The following is an 18,886-nucleotide window of genomic DNA, read 5'->3' as shown; positions in this document are numbered from 1 at the left end:
TACGCGACACCCAGTGTCAGAAGAAAGTGGGCGAGTGAGAGGCGGTGGCCGGGGCGCGAAGGGGGGGCGTGTGTCCCGCTTGCGGGGTGTGAAGAGTTCCGGAGGAGGACGGTGAAGGCGGCCCACGGCGTGGATGCACTTGATTCCACTGAACACTGCCCTTAAAAATAGCTAAACCAGGGCGCCCGGCAGGCTCGGTCGGTACCGCGTGGGACCCGGGCTCGGAGTCTTGAGTTCAAGCCTGTGCGGGGCATGGAGCCTACGCAGGAAAAAATGGTTAAAATGGTGGACTAGCATATCTGTAACCACAAATTTTTTTAGTACTTTAAAAAAAAAAAGCTTTCACAGAACAGCCTGCAGCCTGACACACGTTCTCTCCCCACAGTCCCCACAGAGAGTTCGAGGCCGCACGAAGGTTTCGGTCCCGTCCTGGGACGCGGTTCTCCTTGGCTGCAGGAGCCGGGCTGTTGGGGCTCCACGGAGGACAGAGAAATCTGAACTGCGAGGTCCTCACCTGGGCAGAGGTCTGCGGGGGGGTCCCAAGACCCACCTGTCCATCCTATCAATCTTAGCAACGACCTTTCACCGCCCGTTGGTCACCTCAGGGTCTCAGACTGAGCTGCATCAGAAGCCGCACGACGGGACGGGCAGTGGCCGAAGGCTTCTCCGGCCCCCTTCCCGCGCAGCTCACGGGTCAGAAGCCTGGACTGGCCCCACCACTCACGCACCAGGAGAGTGCGGCCGCCGCACACGTCTTAGCCAATCCCGACGGGCACTCAGGGGACGGAGCTCAGAGCCGCACGGGCACCGGGACACACCTGGACACGGTCGCCCCCGCCCTCCCCACCACCCCCGAGAAGACGGACAGGGCGGGCCTCAGGGAAGGTGGGCGGAGCTCACAGGGGGCTGAATCTTCTGTGTCCTGGATAATGAAGGTGGTTCCATCCTCCGTGTCAGACTCTCCGTCCCCCATCCGACACCAGGACTGCCTCTAAGCCCCGGGCTGGCCACTCAGACAAAGGGACACATGCTAAGAACAGTGGTGGTGACCCCAGGCGTTCTGGGAGCTGAAATCTCAAGTCAAGCCCAGCGTCGATGCGGCAGGGATGGGGGCAGAGGGACACGAGGCACGGCGGCCTCTCGCAGGGGACGGAGGGGAAGGAGGAGTGTGGCCCCGCAGCTGCGCACCCGCCCTCAGTGGCCCCTGGGATCCCTCCCCTGCTCCGGCATCCACGGGGTTAAAGTCAGTACACGTCTATTTCCCGCTGGAGGAAGAAAGGTGCCAAGGGCCGGCTGGCGGAGGCTCTCGAGTGGGCGCTGGGCGACCGGTCCTGAACACCTGTCCGCCACGGCATCCCGGCGTCCGTTCGCAGAGCTCAGACACCCCGGCCTCTCCGAGGACCCAGGCCACCCAGCAGCTCCTGGGAGGTGTGTCTCACGTCTCGGCTCCGACGGCCCCGCTCAGGAGCAGCCCAGGAGGAAGCAGCTGGCGCTTGATCAAATCATGGGGATTTGTTTCCCGGGCCACTAATCGTTCTGGCGCCTGGAATTCTTCCACGGTCTTGCCAGAAGCCACGGACTCCGGACGGAAGTTAGAAACTCGCCGTACCGGAGAAGCTCCTGCAGATTTCAAGTCCACGGGGCTTCCCTGTGCGGAGGAAGCGGCCACGGCCGTCCTGCCGGTGAGCCCTTCATGGCACCGAGCACCTCCCACGCCGCGCCCTTGCCACGAACGCTAGGGCGGCCACCAGCACCCGACCCCACCTCTGCCCCCCCAAAGTCTCCATGGGGCACGCCCCCCTGCAGAGAAACCCCGAGGGACCCTGGCCTCCCCCGCCTCCTCTCTTCCACCTTTGTCCTGAAGACCCTCTGCTCCCCGTGCCGACGTCTGCCGGACTTCAGTCCTGAACTGCTCCTTTAAACGGTCCGAAAACTCTCAAGGGAAGGACTGTCCCCGAGAGACGGCCGACCCCACCTGCGGCCGTGATGGTCACTCCAACCTCCCGCGAAGGCCCGAACGGAGGACAGGGAGCGTGTCCAGGCCTGCCGGGTCCCCGCACCAGGTCCCTCATGCGCGTCCCTCTGTGCAATTAGCAACAAAACCGTAGCGGCGCCGTCTTAGAACGTGAGACCTTCTTCACCAACACCAAGACCGCCCTGTCCACGCACAGGCCAGGAGGAAGGAAGCTGTGCCGGCGCCACCGTGTGGGAAGGCTCCGAAGAGGCTCGGTCCGTGGAGCCTGCGACTCTCGATCTCGGGGTCGTGAGTTCAAGCCTCATGTTGGGTACAGAAATCGTTTAAAAAATTAAACTGATTTTTTTTTTTAAAAGATCCTCACGGGGCACCTGGGCAGCGTGGGAGCGTGAGGCACCTCGGTTAAGTGCCCAACGGTTGACCTCAGCTCAAGCCTGGATCTCAGGGTCACGCGTTCAAGCCCGGCACTGGGCTCACGCTGGCGTGGAACCTACCTAGAAAAATATAATTAATGAATAAATAAATAAACAAATAAATATTTAAAAATAAAAACTTTTAACACGAACAGGATTCCCCAGCACCCAAGGTCTTTTCCTCTGTGGGTGGAAAGCATTCGGGGCCTCCGAGTCTACGGGACCGCAGGAAACCACGGGACACTGCGCCTTCCGTCATTCAGCTCTCCCCTCTCCCCGCGGCTCCAGAGCTAAGTTGGTTATCTGCTTCATCACCAGCCGCCGGGAGACCGTCATTCACCTCCTCCTGCTCCCCGGCAGGCCCAAGGGCCCCGTGTGTGCTCAGCGTTCCCAGGCTGGCACGGGACTCCGGACTCGGGACTTGAACACACTCTTCTTGGAGTAGAACCCACCGGCCGCCTCTCAGGCTGCCCTTCCCTGCCCCCCCCCATACACGAGTCTCCAGGTTTCTCAAGCCTGAACTGTGGCCACTACTATCTGAAGATCAAACCAGATTTTTAGAAAAGAATCTAAAACCCAGGAGGTAGGGGGAACAAGAGATCTGGAGAGAAGCTGCCAGGAGAGAGGCTTCCTGGAGTTTACTCCAGGTTTACTGACGGCGGCAGAAAAACGCATGGAGGCCGCCCAGATGAGACGATCGTGAGCCCTCGCTGCCCACGGCGCCTGTGGCCGCCCCTCCTGCCGCTGCAGAGTGCCCTGTGCCAAGAGAAGGACAGCAGAGCCAGAACGCCGAGAAAGCCGCCCAGGATGGCTGGGCCACCAGCTTCCCAGGCTGCACAGTGTCCGCTCACCGCTGCTTCCCAGCTACAAGACAGATGAGAGCGTACGTGACACCCAGAAAATGCCTGGGGGCCACTTCAGAAGGTCAGTCCTGGGTGTCTTCAGAGGAGAATCTGCTGAAAAGACAGGCAAGGAGCAAGTGTGGAGGGCGGCGTGGACGGGGACGGCTTCACCCACGGCTGGCGGGTGCGTAACATGGAGCACACACCGTGGAAAAGTCTGGAGGGTTCTCGAAATGCTGACCGTGAATGGCCAGAGGACCCCGCGGTTCCTAAGAAGGACCTGGGATCTTCCTCCATGAAAGCCACAGCCGCCGTGTAACCGTGAGAAAGATCCAGATGAGCCCCGTGGGGCGAAATTCTACAACCACCTGACCGGACGCCTCAAAACCAGCTCCGGCGACACACACCGTGGGACACTGTCAGAGCCAAGAAGGACCCTGAGAACGTGGTGCCGAATGAAAGAAGACAGTCACAGCAAAGGCCACCTCCTGAGGGTCCCATTTACAGGGAAGGCCTGGGACAGGTAAACCCACGGAGACAGTGAGCCGGGGCTCGTGGCCAGAGCCGGAGGGACAGGCCTGCTTTCGGGGCAACGCGAATGGCCCAGCACGGACTGTGGGGGCTGCGCAGCTCCGGGAACATGCCAGACACCCACGACCTGTGAACTTCAAACGGCGACTTCCCGGTACGTGGGCCACGTCCAGCTGTGACTGTCGGGAAGAGCAGAAGCACCTGGCAGAGGCAGGGCTGCGCCATCGGAGCTAGAGGGTGTTTCAGAGCAGCTCAGGGTAGAGAAACAGGGCAGAAGCACACAGCGCTCCCAGGTGTGTGCTCCCAGGCGCCCCCCAGCCCGCCCAGCATGGCCCCCGCGGGCTCCCGGTGTCACCGTCTTGCCCTGATGCGGCGGCTCTGTGACCGAGCCCGGAGGGTTACTCGCTCCAGCTCAGGGGCCCTCAGGGCTGGCTCCGGTGTGAAGCCCTGGGGGTTTTAAGCAAAGCTCGCCCTGCACCTGCCCTTACGGCCCCGTGCCCCCCATGCGTCCGCTCCCCGCCCTGGTCCCGCGGATCACTTTCAGACCGGCTCCTTTAACCCATTCAGTTCCATCACTTCTTACCTACAACGTTGTCCGCTCATTCGGCCTGACGGGATTCTCCGCCTGTGCACACGCGCCTGCGCATGAAGCGGGTCCCACCGCGCCTCCCAGCACACACTGAGCCCAGGGGTCTGTGCCCGGCGGGCTGGGGGTGCAGCCGTGGGAGGGGGGCCGCGGTCCTGTCTTCAGGAAGCTTCCGCCGCAGCAGGGGAGCTGGGGCCCCTGGACGGCCTGGGGTGGCTCCACCCCGACCTCTGGGACCCCACGTGAGGGCAGACACACGTTTTGTGAGAACAGGGCTGGCCAGGGAAGCACGGGCTTCTCCGCACAGAGGGTCCCTCGGGGTAAGGGACAAAGGTTGGCATGCAGAGCCGAGCGGAGCCGAGCGGAGCCAGGCGAGAGCGGGCACTCAGCAGAGCCCCTGCACAGGTGAGCGGAAGCCAGAGGCCAGCAGGGGCCGCTCCCGCTGACACCCCAGATCGGTGATGGCCGGGTCACTGGTTAGGCCACTTTGTACCTAGAAAGTTCTGGCCGCATCAACCCAAGCCCTGTCCCGCTCAGCTTCACCCGCTGAGGTTACCGTCCTGTACTACTGCGGCCCCCAGACGCCACGCGGGGCCACAGGGCAAGCTCTCCCATAAGACTTCAAGGATCTGAGCACAGCCTATAAGTCCCCTTTAATTCTGTCCACACGGGCGGCTCCTGGCTTTGAACCCTTTGGGGATGGTTCACAGTAAGATGGAGGGAAAAGCTCATGCCGGTCTTTCAAGGCAAATGTGTGGAAGCAGGACCCCACGGGAGGGCCACTTCTGTAAGCTGAAAATGGCCAGCAGCCGGCAGTGTCCTCCGGCGGGTCCTCATCTCTCATCTAAACAGGCCCTGGTGACGGCGTGTCCCGCTCGATGCTGTGAACATCGTAAAACCAGTGAGTTCTAGGGAGAGTTTTATGGTTTGTGTATTTCTACGGCAGTAATTCTGGTGTTAAAATAAAAAGGGCAGGAAGCACGTGCAAATGGCCTGGGCCACAGTCACTGGTGGCACCGAGCGCTTGCTTCTGTGTAGCAAACCCAACCGCCCTTCCAGATGACCGGACAGAAAAAACAAACGAAGTAGAATCAGCCCTCGGCCCCCTCTGGCCCTGGCCAGGCCCGTGACCGACCCTGGCCGCCGACCCCGGAGCTCCCCGAGCCGCCCAGCCCACCACGATGTCTCTACAGTGTCAGCCACTCCTGCTGACCTTACCCCCCGGGCCGTTTCTGGGCACAACCGCATGGCCCAAGCTCGCACGCGCGTTTAAAGAAACGGAATCCAGCTTCCCGCGTGCTCTGGAAATGTCTAAGGACCGACGCGTGTCGTGCTCGAACGTCTCTGCTCTTCACGGGCTCCAGTAACGGCGCACGATCCCCGCCGACATCAACTAGGGTTTGACACAAGGTCTCCTGCTTTGTCCTCAGCCGGCCTCTCGGGCAACCAGAGCTCCTCGGCCCGGTGTGTCCCACCAGGTGCTTTGGATTCCAACACGCACCTACTTAGTTCTGACTCTGTTCTTTAGAGACCAAATTCGTGCCGTATAGATTCGTATTAAAGCGAAGTCCGGCTCGTAGTCGTGACAGATCGAAGAACTCAGCCGCCTCCCTGTCTCTGAGGGAGAACCTTCCAAACGCTCCTCCTCCGCCTCCGGCTCACTTCCACGACTCACGTTTTCAAAATCTCAGAGGATCACTTCATGTGTTAACGGCATTGTTGCATTTTTTCCTTCTTACCAAACGTGTCCCTGGGTTCCTACCCGACCAAGGGAGCCCAGCCTCCGGGACGGCGCACTCTTTCCGGCTCCGTCTTCCAGAACTGACCGGCAGCGACGTGCTGAATTTGGTGAACAGTGAAGGAAAACCAGGATAGGTCAAGAAAGGCCACCAGAATCCCAGCAAAGCATCACCTCGTGCCTGACGCAGCCAGGCCGTACGCGGGTCCCACCTCTCACGTGGCCTCCACTCCCTCCCACACCCCCCTGCAGTCCGGGGAGGCGCGCGTCGACACCCCTGCGGGGATCTCTTCTCTCCTGTGGCCCTGGGCCTCCCCTTCCGGCGCCCCGTGAGCCGACACCAGGTGCACACCGGTGAGCTGCCGGCCGTGTGACCCTGCGCCCTGCCAGGGGCCCCCCCGACAGCAAACTGCGAGCCAGCTCACAGCCTCTCCCCGTCCACCGGGAACGCCCTGCAGCCGCCGGAGCCAGCCTGCGCTTTGGAACAGGACACAAGGGAAGAGGGAGACCTGTCCCTCCGAGAGCTCCTTCCCTCACCTGCCCTCCCAGGAGCCGCGAGCCCAGGGACCCCACAAGCCGCCCGGGGCCACCTGCCCCTTCCTCTCCATTTGGCGCCGGTCTCGCTTCCCCACAGCGGCCAGACTTCAAGGAGTCCCAGCCTCCTGCTTCAAAGGCTCCGGGCGGATACATCACACGTCTGACCGCGGCAGCCCCAGCGCCCGGGGCGTTTGCTCTCAGATTCCTGTTGTGACTGTTCCCGCGCTTTCCCCGAGGGAAGCGGGATGGGCACCTCGAGGCCTCAACCCGGAGGGAGCATGGGCAGACCCCTCTGCTCTGACCCCGGGAGCCAGGCAAGCCGCGGGAGGGACGGGGGACAGATGGACGGGCCCCACAGCCCCCCGAGAGCCGCCTGGCCGCCGTGCTGTCTAGGGGAGCAGCAGGGGACAGCACGCGCCCCGGGAGGACGCACTTGCCCTCTGTGCCAAGCCACTCAACCCCACTGGGCCATGACGGTCCCTCCGTGGCCGTGACCCAACCCCTGACCCTGACGCTGACCAGCCGCGGGGCTCCCGGGGTTCCAGGTAGAAGGGGCGTCCTGACAGCATCGGGGTCAGCGCGGGCCATGCTAACGAGCAGGAGCAGCGGGACAGCTGGAGCGAGGGACGACGCTGTCACCTTACGGACTCGGCGGTGGGCGCTCGGCCGGCTGCGGCGCCTGGTCCCCACGGCTCCGCGTGCCCTGCACGCGACTGCGCGTCCGTCTCTGGGCCCAAGTTTCCCCCTTCTTTAAGGACCCCAGTCACAGGGCATCACGACCTTTGGAACTGGATCCTTCGGAGCCACAACACATCCTGAGGTCGGGGGCCTCCCGTGGACCGCGCTGTGGGGAGACGTCACTCCCCCGGAACCGCATGGCCTCCTCCTTATGAAACGCCATTCGGTGACCGGAGCGGCCCCGCAGCCGAACAGCCAGGAACACCGAAGGCCGCTCGTCCTGGAGGACGGCTCCGGTTCTATCTCCATCCTAACCTGCTTTCGGACTGCCCTGGTTCTTGCTTTCGCTTCAAAAGATCCAGAAAAGTCTGGTTCTTGTGGCCATTTACACAAGGTCTACATACGGCCACGGCCCTGGCGGTCCAAGGAGTAACGGGGCCGGCTGCCCCCGCCCAGGGCTGGAAAGCCCACCTGGAGGGTCTGGGGACAGCTTCACAAATGACAAGCCGTTAAGAACGGGGTGTGGATCGAGCACCAAGGGGGCCACCAAGAGACGCCCCACTCCGCGGCGAGCGTGAAGACCCAGGGAACTAGCAGGCCTGGGGCACGGGCACCTCAGGCTTCCGGGCCTTTACCTGTCCGTGAGGCCCTCCAGGTCAAGACGCACCCCGACGGGCTGGGAACTTCCAGGGCCTCCTCTGCCCTTGTGCGGCCAGAGCAGGACAGAGCAGGGAGGAAGAGCACGGTACCTTGTCTCATGCCGGACACGGCTCCTTCCCTGGGAGCTTAAAGAAAGGAACCAGTGAGGTGTCCCTGGTGGGGGAGACGCAGCGGCCACAGAGACCCCGAGACTCCTCTGTCCTCCCCCGGGGGCGCCGCTGCTGTCGGTCTAGGCCCCCGATCCCCGAGGCCTGCGTCTCCACACACCCGGGGACGGAGGTGGGATCGTGCAGACCAGCCCCACGTGACGCGAACCCTCCCGCGGCCAGACACTCGCCCCAGCCAGAATCGCGTGCGGAGCACCCCCTGCAGCACCCACGGGTCCTGGATTCCATTTCGACGCTATGGGAACGCCGTGCTGGCAGCCTGGGTCCCGTTAAAGGACACGTCACTACCGCCGACTTGTTTCTGTTAGAAATGGGGCGGCAGGGACAGCACGCCTCCCAGCGCACGTACGTCCTGCAGCAGCCACAGAACCTGCGCGTTCGGAATGTTGACAGTCGCCGCGAACCGCCCTCCAAGTGGCCACGGACACCCCAGTCCCCGCGCCAGGGCCCCCACATCACCCCCTGCACAGCCCTCCATGCCTGCTCCCACCCAGCCAAACGCTGGAGCAGGCCGAGGGGCCCTGGGGCCGCCGTCTCATCGCCTGCGCCGTGCTCAGGCCAAGCGGGACCGAACGCGCTGAGGTTCCGGCCTTCAGCAAACGGCCTGCTATACACGCCGTGCGAACGGCCTGCGGTACACGCCGCGCGAACGGCCTGCGGGACGCGCCGCGGAACGGCCTGCGGTACACTCCGCGGAACGCTGCTCTCCCCATCCACCTGCGGGTACGTGATCTGGATACAAACCTCCTCCTCTGCCCTACCGGGTGTGAACGGGTTCCTGCCACCCGCGGGCTGGATCTTAGGGTGGTCGTCAGACCCTCGGCGCCAGGACGCAGGAAACACGGTGTCTGGAAACGCGGCTGCTGGGACCTTAGCAGCCTCGGGCTGACGAGGCCGGGCCCTGATGACTGTGATGGACGATCTGCTCCAGGCAGGGCTCCGCGAGGCACCTCTCCTGGACAGGCCGAGGGGCACCCGCCAACAGGGGCCATGAATGAAGGACCAGCCCAATCTTCCCGGGGTCCCCACACACCTCTGCACCAGGATGCGCTGGGGTCCTTCCACACAGGATGCCCACGGCCCCGGCACCTGCCGCAACGCAGCGGCCCAGCCCCAGCGGGACCCCCAGGTCTGGCCAGAGGCCGCTCTGATGGTGAAGCAAAGGGAGCTGCATCCTGCCAGCAACAGAGCCGAGGGTCCAAGGCCAGTCTGCACCGAGCCGGAAGACATGGCGGGGCCCGGGAAATGGACCACTTTAACAGAACCTGTCACCTTGGAGGCTGCAGTGAAAGCACAGCGGGGGTCGCCGTGCCGGTCTCACTGCGTGGACATCTAACGTGTTCTGTAATTAAAAAGCTAAGGGGAAGCATGTTAGACGTCCCGGCGGTCCAGAAACGGGGGACGACCGGGCCATTTTCAGTCTCGTCGGAGAAACTGGTCAAACCCACGGGAGTCCTGCCCCTCCCCAGTCCTGCGTGAGGTCTGACACCGTTTCCGATGAATACGACCGTTTGTGGCTTTCTTCTCAGAGATGCTGCCCCGGTCGCGCCAGTGTATCCCCGTCCCGCCCTCGATGTGTCAATCCTTCCCAGTTTACAGAAAGGTCGCAGGATTGTTGCGGGACCGTCCCCCAGACCAGACCCACTTATTCCTCACGTCCAGCCCATACGTCCGTCCTTCAACTCCACACTCACACGGCGCTCTCGCTCCGAGGCCGCGGCGGCAGAGTGGACACTGCGCCCCTGAGCCATGAACACACAGCATGACCTTCCCCAGAGCGGGACGGGCTCCTCCATGCCCTCCCACAACCCTCGCACTCGGGATCCTTAACCCTGACCACACCTCTGGAGAATTTAACCCCCCGTTCCCGTTTCATAACCATTTCACCGACGCCCACGTCGGCGCGTTCCCGCGGTAGCCCGGACCCGTGTGAGGTCACCCTCTGCGTGGGGCCCTGCAGTCTCCTTCAGGCTGGACCCGTTCCCTGGCCGACTCTGCCCTTCATGACCTGGATGTTTTCTACTAAAAGCCAACTGTGTCATCAAGGGCCCCTCCCCACGCTGGGCTTGCTGGCTCGAGTCCCGTTTTGTATTCCCGTTGGAACAGCACCCAAGGGACACACACCTTCTCAGGAGAGCGACGTCCACCCGCCCACCAGGCGGCATGAGTCCTGATCGGCCCGTTAGCGTGATGTTCTATGTCTCTATCTTGTCCCTAACTGTCCCCTTGCGCAAGAAGGCTCTACGGGAGACACCCCCATGCCCCCCCCGTTAGACCGGGCATTCGCTGACGGCACGTGCCGGGTCAGTGTCCACGATCACCACCGCTCCGGTGAGCCTCCCACTGGCTGCACATTTACCGGCTGGCGTTTCACTGCACGGAGGCGGCCCCCCCACCCATTCATTTGTGGAGCGTAGTGGGTTAAACGGTGTCTCCCGAATTCAAATCCACCTAGAACTTCAAGGTGTCCTCACGCAGAAGCAGTCTTTGCAGACGTAACAAGGGAAGGCCCCCGGAACGAAATCGTCCCGGATTTAGAGTGGACCTAAGCCCCGTGGCGGGGGTCCTGACACCAAGACGGAGAGACCCACCCAGGCACAGGGGAGAGGCGGCCGCATGAGGCGCACGAGGCAGCGCGCTGATGCCGCACGGGACGCCGGAAGACACAAGAGGCTTCTCTGGAGGCGCCCGGCGGGGTACGGACTGCCGACATCCTGACTTTGCACGCGGCCCCTGTACGTTCTGTGCTTTAAGTCACCGGGTCTGTGGGGCTCTGGCCTGCAGCCCGGGGAGACGAACCAGGGCATCCGGTTCCTTGTGGGGCCCGTGACCAGTGTGAGCCGCGCAGGACCCTGGGCCGCCGTTGGCTGGGTGCTGAACGCGCCCCCGATCCGACCCCCAGAGCTCCGGCAAGTGGGTGACCTGCATGCGTGTGAAGTTCCCGCTACTCCTCATCACTTCCCTTCTGGCTCGAGAAGACGCCCTGGGCTCACCCAGGACTCCGCGCCGTCCCCACGGTCAGTCCTGCCTCGAGTCCTCCCCGCCCCGAGTGCGCCCAGGACCCTGCAACCAAGATCTGGGCAGTGAGAGTGCTCACGGCTAGTGAGGGGCCAGGACATGACCGTTACCTACGGGAAAACAGGTATTTTACAGTTTACGAAGTCCGAATCTGAACATCCGTGTGCGCGTGCCCGTGTGGTGTCTGCGAGTGCAGGAATCCTGAGTTATACCAACGTCTCCAACTCCACCCCGTGTCTCCGACCTCCCGCCGTGGGACCCCGGCCTGCAACACCAGCCGCGCGCCCACACGGCACCCCAAACAGCATCCGAAGCATTACGCCTCCTCACAGCCAAAGACAAACCTAGGAATGCAAGATTTGTTTTCACGTTTTGTCTTTTTTTTTTTTTTAATTTAATTATCCATGAGACAGAGAGAGCGAGCCTCGCGTCCCCACCCCACCCGCCTCCCCGCCAAGAGTGCCAGGGGCAGAGGCAGCCGGCCGGAGTCCAACCAGACCTCATGCTGAGCGGAGCCTGCCAAGGAGCTAGATGCTCCACCAGGAGATCAGGACCCAGGCCAAAACCCAGAGTCCGGCACTCCACAGACCGAGCCACCCAGGGGCCCCAGGTTTTGTCTTTTTTTAGAAGATAGCTCAGGTCATGGTCCTGGGATGGAGCCCCACATTGGGCTCCCTGCTCAGCGGGGAATCTGCTTCTCCCTCTGCCCCTCCCCCTGCTTGTGCAATCTCTTTCTCTGTCAAATAAACAAAACTTTTAAAATAATAGATAAAATAAAAATAAAATAAATAAAAGATCTGAGATAATCCACATTACTTTCTGATTTCTCCTTTCCTTATTTGTGTTTTGAGAACTAAGCAGAAGGCACTCCTGGGTGGCTCAGTCCATTAAGTGGGTTTCCCCAGGGGCGCTGCTTCTGCACCCCCAGGGTTGGGGAAGGAGGTGCCCAACAAGTCAGCGGGAAGGTGTCCTGGCCCTAGCCCTCCTCACACACGTGCTGCGCGCCCCAGGGGCAGGGCCCTCTGGTTCTCCACCTTGGTTAGCGTCCATCCAACTGGGTTCTGCCTTCCCAACTCCCACCAGCAACAAAGGAAGCTCTAGCAAAGCAGGTAGAGCCCCTTCTCGCCAGGAGGAAGGGGAGGAGCAGGCGCTGGGGGCTGGGGTGCGGCAGAGAGCTCCCCGCAGCGAGGGGGATGTCCTCTGTGTGCCTGGACCTGAGGAAGGCAGCCAGGGCAGCGACGAAGTGAATCCTGCATTTGAGTTTGATTAATTTTAACCTGAAGAGCTACATGTGCTGCTGGCGACTGTCCTTCAGGGCTCAGGTCTGCAAAGATTTCTTTCACTTCGGTGCACGCTGGGTTAACTAGCACCCCCCAGGGCAGGGGGCACCGGGCTGGGGAAATCCCGGGGCTGGGAGCGTGGGGGATGGGCGAACCCTCCCCCACTCAGGGAGGACCCGAAGAAGCAGCCACATTCCCCCAGATAACATCTTCCAAGTGACAGCCTCCTGGAGCTCCTTCCAGCGACAGTTAAAGACACACACACACCACTTCTCCCGGAACAGGAGACTTTCTAGAGGACAAGCCACTTAGTGTAATTAGGCTAAATTTTTCTGTGATTACTTCCTTCCCTTGGGCGTTTGATTTTTTGGGGGGCGGGGGAGTTCTTTCTGAGATACAACTTTAAAAACAACAACAACAAACAACAACAAACAAAAACACCAGAACAGAAACCCCCCAAATGGTGCAAACCACACGAACACAGTCCCCCATTTTCTAAAAGCTTTCAGCAAACTTCCAGCACTGTCCGGCCATCCCTTGGCCACTCTGTTAGCACGAGTTCAACCGGATCACACACCCAGACCCGTTCTCAGGCGACGGCACAAGCGAGCCGCGCCGCCCTGCCCTTCCTTCCAACTCCGCCAGCTCCTCGACAACAGCACAGAAGGACCTACCGGGAGAGGCAGGCACTGAGCCCTGCGGGTGCCGGCGTAGTTACGGGCCTGGAGCTCCTCTTGTGGCTCCACAGCTCAGGAAGCCCTCAGTACTCGCCGGACCCCGCCACCTCTGTTCTGGAGCCGCGCTGATCTTTGAACCCTGCCTGTCCTCCCACGAAGCCCCTGCTGGCCACGCCAGCCCCAGGCCTCGCCCCAAGGCTTCCTCTGCAAAACCAAGCCCCCTCTGCTCTGAAAGTGTTCCTGCAAGGCGTTCCTGGAGGTCACCACAGAGTCCCCAAAGAAGGATCTTTGGGACAACCTTCTCTAGCAGGATGGGGTCGGAGCCCTTCAGGAGCCCCCCCTGCCCCCCACCACGGGCCCAGCAGAGCAAACTCAGTGTTTCCCCACCCTGCCCTGCTCCCCTTGGTGACCCCAGGATGCTGCAGCTGGGGAGGCAGACGGGCCAGTCCACAGGGAATGGACAAACAAACACCAAAAGGCCTGTGGTATCAACGAACGTTTCAGAAGAGGGTCATAAACCTTGGGTGGGGATAACACTAAGAGCCACTGTCTCTCCCTTGCCTGCAACTTGGAATTACATAATTAGAGCTCTCCGGGGAACGCGGTCACAGAGCACACCAACTCCCCGCGCTTCGCCAGGCTGGCCAGGGTTCCGCAGGCCGGGGAGGCCAAACCCTTCACACCCAGGCCGCATTGCAATGGTAATAAGTTTCCACATCCTGCCCCCCCCCCCCCGTGGGGAAGCCCTTGTAAAGGAGAGCCCCTTCGGGGCGGAAACCTGCCTTCAGAAATCCCCCTTTAAAGGATTGCTCCTCCCTCTCTGTCAGAGGAGCTGCGGCCCCAGACGTCTCCAGCCCATGGATCTGGGGGAAAGATTCCAGAGGAAAGAGCCGTGTTAAACCCAGGCTTGGCCAGGCTTAAATGTCTCAGAGGTTAAACCAAGGCTGACTGACTATTCACGGCAAACAAATACTTCACCGCAAAGAGGGACACAGAAACACCAAAGAGGCCGTACTTGGTCCCAACAACAGGAAATGGATTTCACAATAAAAACAGAAAGGTCGTTCCCTCTGCCTCGCGTCCATCCACAGATCCTGCCCCCAAAACGACCCTAGGAAGCGTGTTCCAAAACTCATGTTGATTTTTGGCACACGAGCCGTTATGCAAAATTCTGGTCGTATTTCCAACTGTGACTTGCTTTGGTAAGTCCAAGTTGGGCCTCACTGCCTAGAGCCCCGTGGGCACCCACGCGGCTTTTGCAGACACTCACTGCGGGTGTCCACGGGGGCAGCCGTGTCCGGGTCTCGGGATGGCCTTCCCCACTGAGCACACGCCACAGTGCTCGCGATGTTCAACATGAAAATATTTCCCACGTGTGCTGCTCTGCTACGCACACAGCTGTAACAAGAAAAACGTGCTGTGCTGTCTCTCTATAGACAGGAAAAGTCGTCTTCTTCCAAAGTCTTCTTCCTCAAGATGTTTTCGTTTGCTTGCTTCCAAATGGCCCGCGAGCATTATTTAATACGACCGTCAGTCCAAGGATCTGGGCCAGAAGTCAAGGCAGCACGGTCAAATGGGGAAGGGAGAACCCCAAAAGCACCAGTCCCAGCCTGTCCCACGCAGGCGAGGCACACAGCGCTCAGGAATGTCTCCTTAGGGAAGAGCCATCTAGGACAGTGTAGAGTAAGGACTTACAAATCCTTCTACAACCACCTTTCCCAGTTTTTACATAGTAACGTTTCTCGGGTCTAAACCAGGCTCGGTTACAAGGATTTCTCATCACAGCACAGAAGATGCCAAGCGCCCACATCTCCTGTCCCCGTGAAGCTGTGTCCGTATCTGAACATGAACAAATGTGGACTCTCCGCTAACCCAGCACTGCAGAAGGAAGAGGCGGTGAACACGCCTCCCACCCGCTCCCCACACTCAGACACGAGTGTTCGCTGGGAAAACGTAGTCACCTCCCCTCGGGCTCAGGGGTTAAGCAGGAGGGCCCCGGCTTGCTTTGTCCCCGAGAGATTTCTGAAATTCGACTGGACAGGGCGGCAGTGTGCGCACTACCGACCCGAGGGTAACCATCCCGTGCTTGCGCCAACCCAGATCTGAACAGGAGGGGGTCGCCTCTGTCGCAGCGCCCCCCGCCCCAGCCCTGCGGGCCGCACAGCTCCCACCCTGCGCGCGCGCCACGGAAAGCGCCGCCGCAGCCGCAAACCCGCCGGGCTCAGGGGCGAAGACCATCCAGCCCCCAGCGGCCACGTCCCGGCGCCGACCTGAGCCCCTGCCGCCCCCTCCCGCAGTGAACAGATCCCCCGCCCTAAAGGGGAGAGGGATTCCGGCGAGGAGGGGGGTGCAGCGCCCCGCAGGGATGCGGCGAGACTCCCCAGGCGGACTCCGGATAGGCTAGCGGGCACCGCACCCAGGACCCCGGGCGCTTTATGCTTTCAGAGCCAGCGACACACTGGCGCGCCCCCTTCCCAAATCAAGTAGCCCGCACGGTCTGACGTAATCGGCATCTGCTCAGACCCAGACGACTCCCCAGAAGGGCTGCGCAGCATTCCCGACCGTGTAGACGGTCCCGGGAGCGCGCCGCTGGCAGCCCGACGCGGGAAGAGGGAGCCCCTCCCGCGACGGCCCCCGACGCTCACCTGCCCGCAGGAACACGGGGACGGGGGGCGGCACGATGCGGGGGGCGGGCGTCCCTGAATCCCCCGTAAGTGTAACATTCCTGGCCCGGGAGACCAGCCCCCTCGGCCTCCCCGCGCCCCGGCCCGCAGGCAGCGCCGCCCCCAGCCCGGCAGGGTGCCCGGAATGCGGCCCCGCGCGCGGCCGGAGGTGCTCGGGGTCCGGACGGCGTGGGCGCGCGCCGCCCCCTCGGCTCCCCAGGCGGGTCCCCCCGGCTCCCTCCGCACCCCGCGGCGGTTCCCGCAAGCCCCGCGCCCACGCAGACAAGCCCGCGCGGGGCCCTCGGGGGCGACGTGCGCCCCTCCAGGAAATGCCGCCAGGAACGCGGGCCCGACCCTCCCGCGGCCTGACTCGTCCCGGGTCCCGGGGGGCCGCCCCAGCCGCCAAAAGGCCGCCCCGCGACCCTCCGACCCCAGGCAGGAAACGCCACTCGACCACCTCCCGGGAGTGGAGGAGGGGGTGGACGGGCCAACAAAAGGGAAGCCAAAGTCCCTTTCGATCCGGCGGCGGGGGGCGGGGGGGGCGTCCCCGGGCCCCGCCCGACTGCGGCGCCGCGCGCCCTGGGTGGGGGGCTCCGGCTCGGAGCGGGGCGCGGGGGCCGTGGGCCCTGCGGGAACCTGGGGGGCAGGGACCCACTCGAGGTCCTAAGAAGTAAAGTCCCATCGGCGGGCCGGGGCCGCCTCCACACCACGACCCTCGCCGACCCCCGGCCGGGGCTTCCCCGGCGCCGCCCGCGCGGCCTCTGGAAAGGCTGAGCCGACCCCAGAGCGCGCCTCAGTGGAAGCGGCGCGGGGCGGCGGGCGCGGGATCGCGGCGGCCGGGATCCGGGGAGAGGCCGGGGGCACAGCCGCGGGGGCGCAGACCGAGCGCGCGAGTCCCCGCCCCCGCCCCGAGGCGACGGGTCCTACCTGCGGTCCGGGGCGCGCAAAGCAGGAGCGCGGCGGCCACCCAGACGGCCGGGGCGCACAGCGGCGCCAGCGCCGAGCCCGGGGCCATGCCGCGGGCCGTGGGGGCCGGCGGGGCGCGGGGGGCCGGCGGGGCGCGGGGGGCCGCGCGCGCTGCCCTTGCTCCCGGGCTCCGCGCGAGTGGGCGCCTCTCGGAGAACCGCTGCTCTTCGTCCGGTCCCGGCCCGGGGGCGGCGCGCGCTGCTGCGAGGATCCGGGGCGCGGACTGCGCGTCCCGCCGGCCGCCGGGAGGAGCGCGGGGGGCGGACCGCGGGCGCGCAGGAGGCAGGGTCCGGGGCCCGCCCGCCCCGCGGGCACAGCAAGGCCGGCGCCGGCGCCCCCTGCCGGACACACGCGCCTGCGGCGGGCGGGGCGCGCGGGAAGCCGGGCGCTGGGACCTGGGGCGGCCGCTGCGCCCCGGGACGGGCCTCCCGCGCGCGCCCTCCGGACGCCGGGACGCCGAGGGGCGCCTTGGCGTGGGGCTGGGGGGCGTCGGGCCTGACCTCGCCGGGGCTGCCCGCGCCGCAGGGGCGCCCGGGGCAGCGGGCATCCAGTTGTCGGGGGCGGGGGGTCGGCCCGGGGGCTTGGTCACAGGTCGGTAACTCGGGCCCACCGCGCCCCGTCCGACGCTGCTCCGTCCCGGAACCGGCTGCGCGGAGGAAGGGAAGCGAGGGCGGGCAGGAGCGAGACCGTCCAGGGGAGCGGCCGGCCCGCGTCCCCGCCGGCGCCCTCCCGGGCCCTCCTAGCCATGCTGCGCGGTGGGGACGCCCACGTCCCTCCGAAATGCCCAGAAACCGCCGGCGCTAGGGCTGCGTGGAGGGAGCGCGATGCTATCTGCAGCCACCGTGGCTTTCGGTTTACTGTTAAAAGCAAATTGTGTAATTTTACCCATTAAGTCAGAACAGTATTTGTTCTCTGCAGAGCCCCAGAACATGCAGAAGTAATTTGCTTCACTTGTAAAAGACGTTTTGAATGCAATTCAAATAGCATATTTTCTTGCTTATTCTTGGTTTTGCTTAACACATGCCAAGGTCTGGAACTGGAAAGCCTGGCCCTCCTGTTCGTAACGTAGGAATTCTCTTTGTTTTTGCTCTTGGAGAAAGGATCTGGAACCATCAGGTCTCCGCTGTTTGGTGAGATTTATCTTTTAACTGATTATCAAGCACTGTGTTTGGTGTTTTTTGCTCAAGCCCCATTTCCTGCTAGTTGGGGTGAATTAGGGAGAGCCCTGGGCTTGGGTGCCAGACCCGGAGGCGGCGGGCCGGCCCCCCTCCGCCACCCCACCCCCGGATGGCCCGCCGCTGCCGCACACATGGCAGGAAATAAAAGTTCTCTAGCTGTGGTCTGCTGCCAACATGGCCGAGCCAGCCCCGGCGCATTACCCTGTTGAAATGATTCAGGCCCCGTCTCTGCGAGCCTGTGGGGAGCAGCATCCCACACACTTCTCTTTCCTAAGGCGCACTGCAAGCGCCGAGCCAGTGACTGGCCAAGGGGCCTCCAGAAATCCAGGGAGAAAGGCAGAAGGTGGTGAAATAGTCACGGGGTGGGGGGCGGGTCGCTGAGCAGAGACAGTCTTCCGAACCCAACAGGCCTCGAGGCTGCCACATCTTTATAGTTGGGGTTTTCCTCACTTTTCTTCCCCTGGGGGCCCTCCAGGATGCTTGAAGAGGAAAGAAGGCTTTTCGAGAGTTGGTCTTGAGGCCTGTGGTTCCAGATGAATGGTGACCCGTGGAGAGCAGAGAGGGCAGGCAGAGGAGGGTCCCTCGGCTGGATCCGAGCTCCCTTTCGCTTTCTGCTCCAGAGGCTTGACCCTGCTGTTCTAGAACTTGGGTCAGGGCGCCGATACTTACGTGTGGTGGGAACTTTGGGGAATGACCTAACCGTGCTTCAGCCCTCACCTGAGTGCAGTTTTCACACGACTGGGTTCCTCGCAAGCCTGACCTGAGAGTTTAAACAGCAACCTGTATATTTTGCCAGCAGTTCCCTGGGCGCGGTCAGAAATGTGGCTTATATCACATGTGATTCCTTAATGGTTTATAAACATCATCTTTTCAGCATTTCTTTCTCCACAGTTCCCCTACCTCAAACTCTGGCCGCTCCCAACTCTCCCCCCGACTTCTCTTCCTCTCTCAGGTTCAGAACCTACGGGAAGAAGTGC

At 62.8% G+C, this 18,886-nt stretch overlaps 1 protein-coding gene across 2 annotated transcripts in view; it reads right to left on the bottom strand.

Moving 5' to 3' along the window:
• ROR2 (receptor tyrosine kinase like orphan receptor 2) overlaps positions 1-16,995 on the bottom strand; it is a 139,008-nt gene extending 122,013 nt beyond the window's left edge. For both annotated transcript variants that reach the window (XR_006607568.1, XM_045083000.1), the window contains exon 1: positions 16,693-16,995. Coding sequence is in view for 1 of the 2 variants with exons in the window: in XM_045083000.1 (XP_044938935.1) it covers positions 16,693-16,780 (88 nt within the window). In the remaining variant the exon portion in view is untranslated. The remainder of the gene's footprint in view (positions 1-16,692) is intronic.
• Positions 16,996-18,886: the final 1,891 nt, after the last annotated feature.

The sequence above is a fragment of the Mustela putorius genome, unplaced genomic scaffold (assembly GCF_011764305.1).
Source record: "Mustela putorius furo isolate JIRA1106 unplaced genomic scaffold, ASM1176430v1.1 tig00000680_pilon_pilon_pilon, whole genome shotgun sequence".
NCBI lineage: Eukaryota > Metazoa > Chordata > Mammalia > Carnivora > Mustelidae > Mustela > Mustela putorius.
The sequence above is the reverse complement of the archived record's forward strand: the minus strand, read 5'-3'. Positions and strand labels throughout refer to the sequence as shown.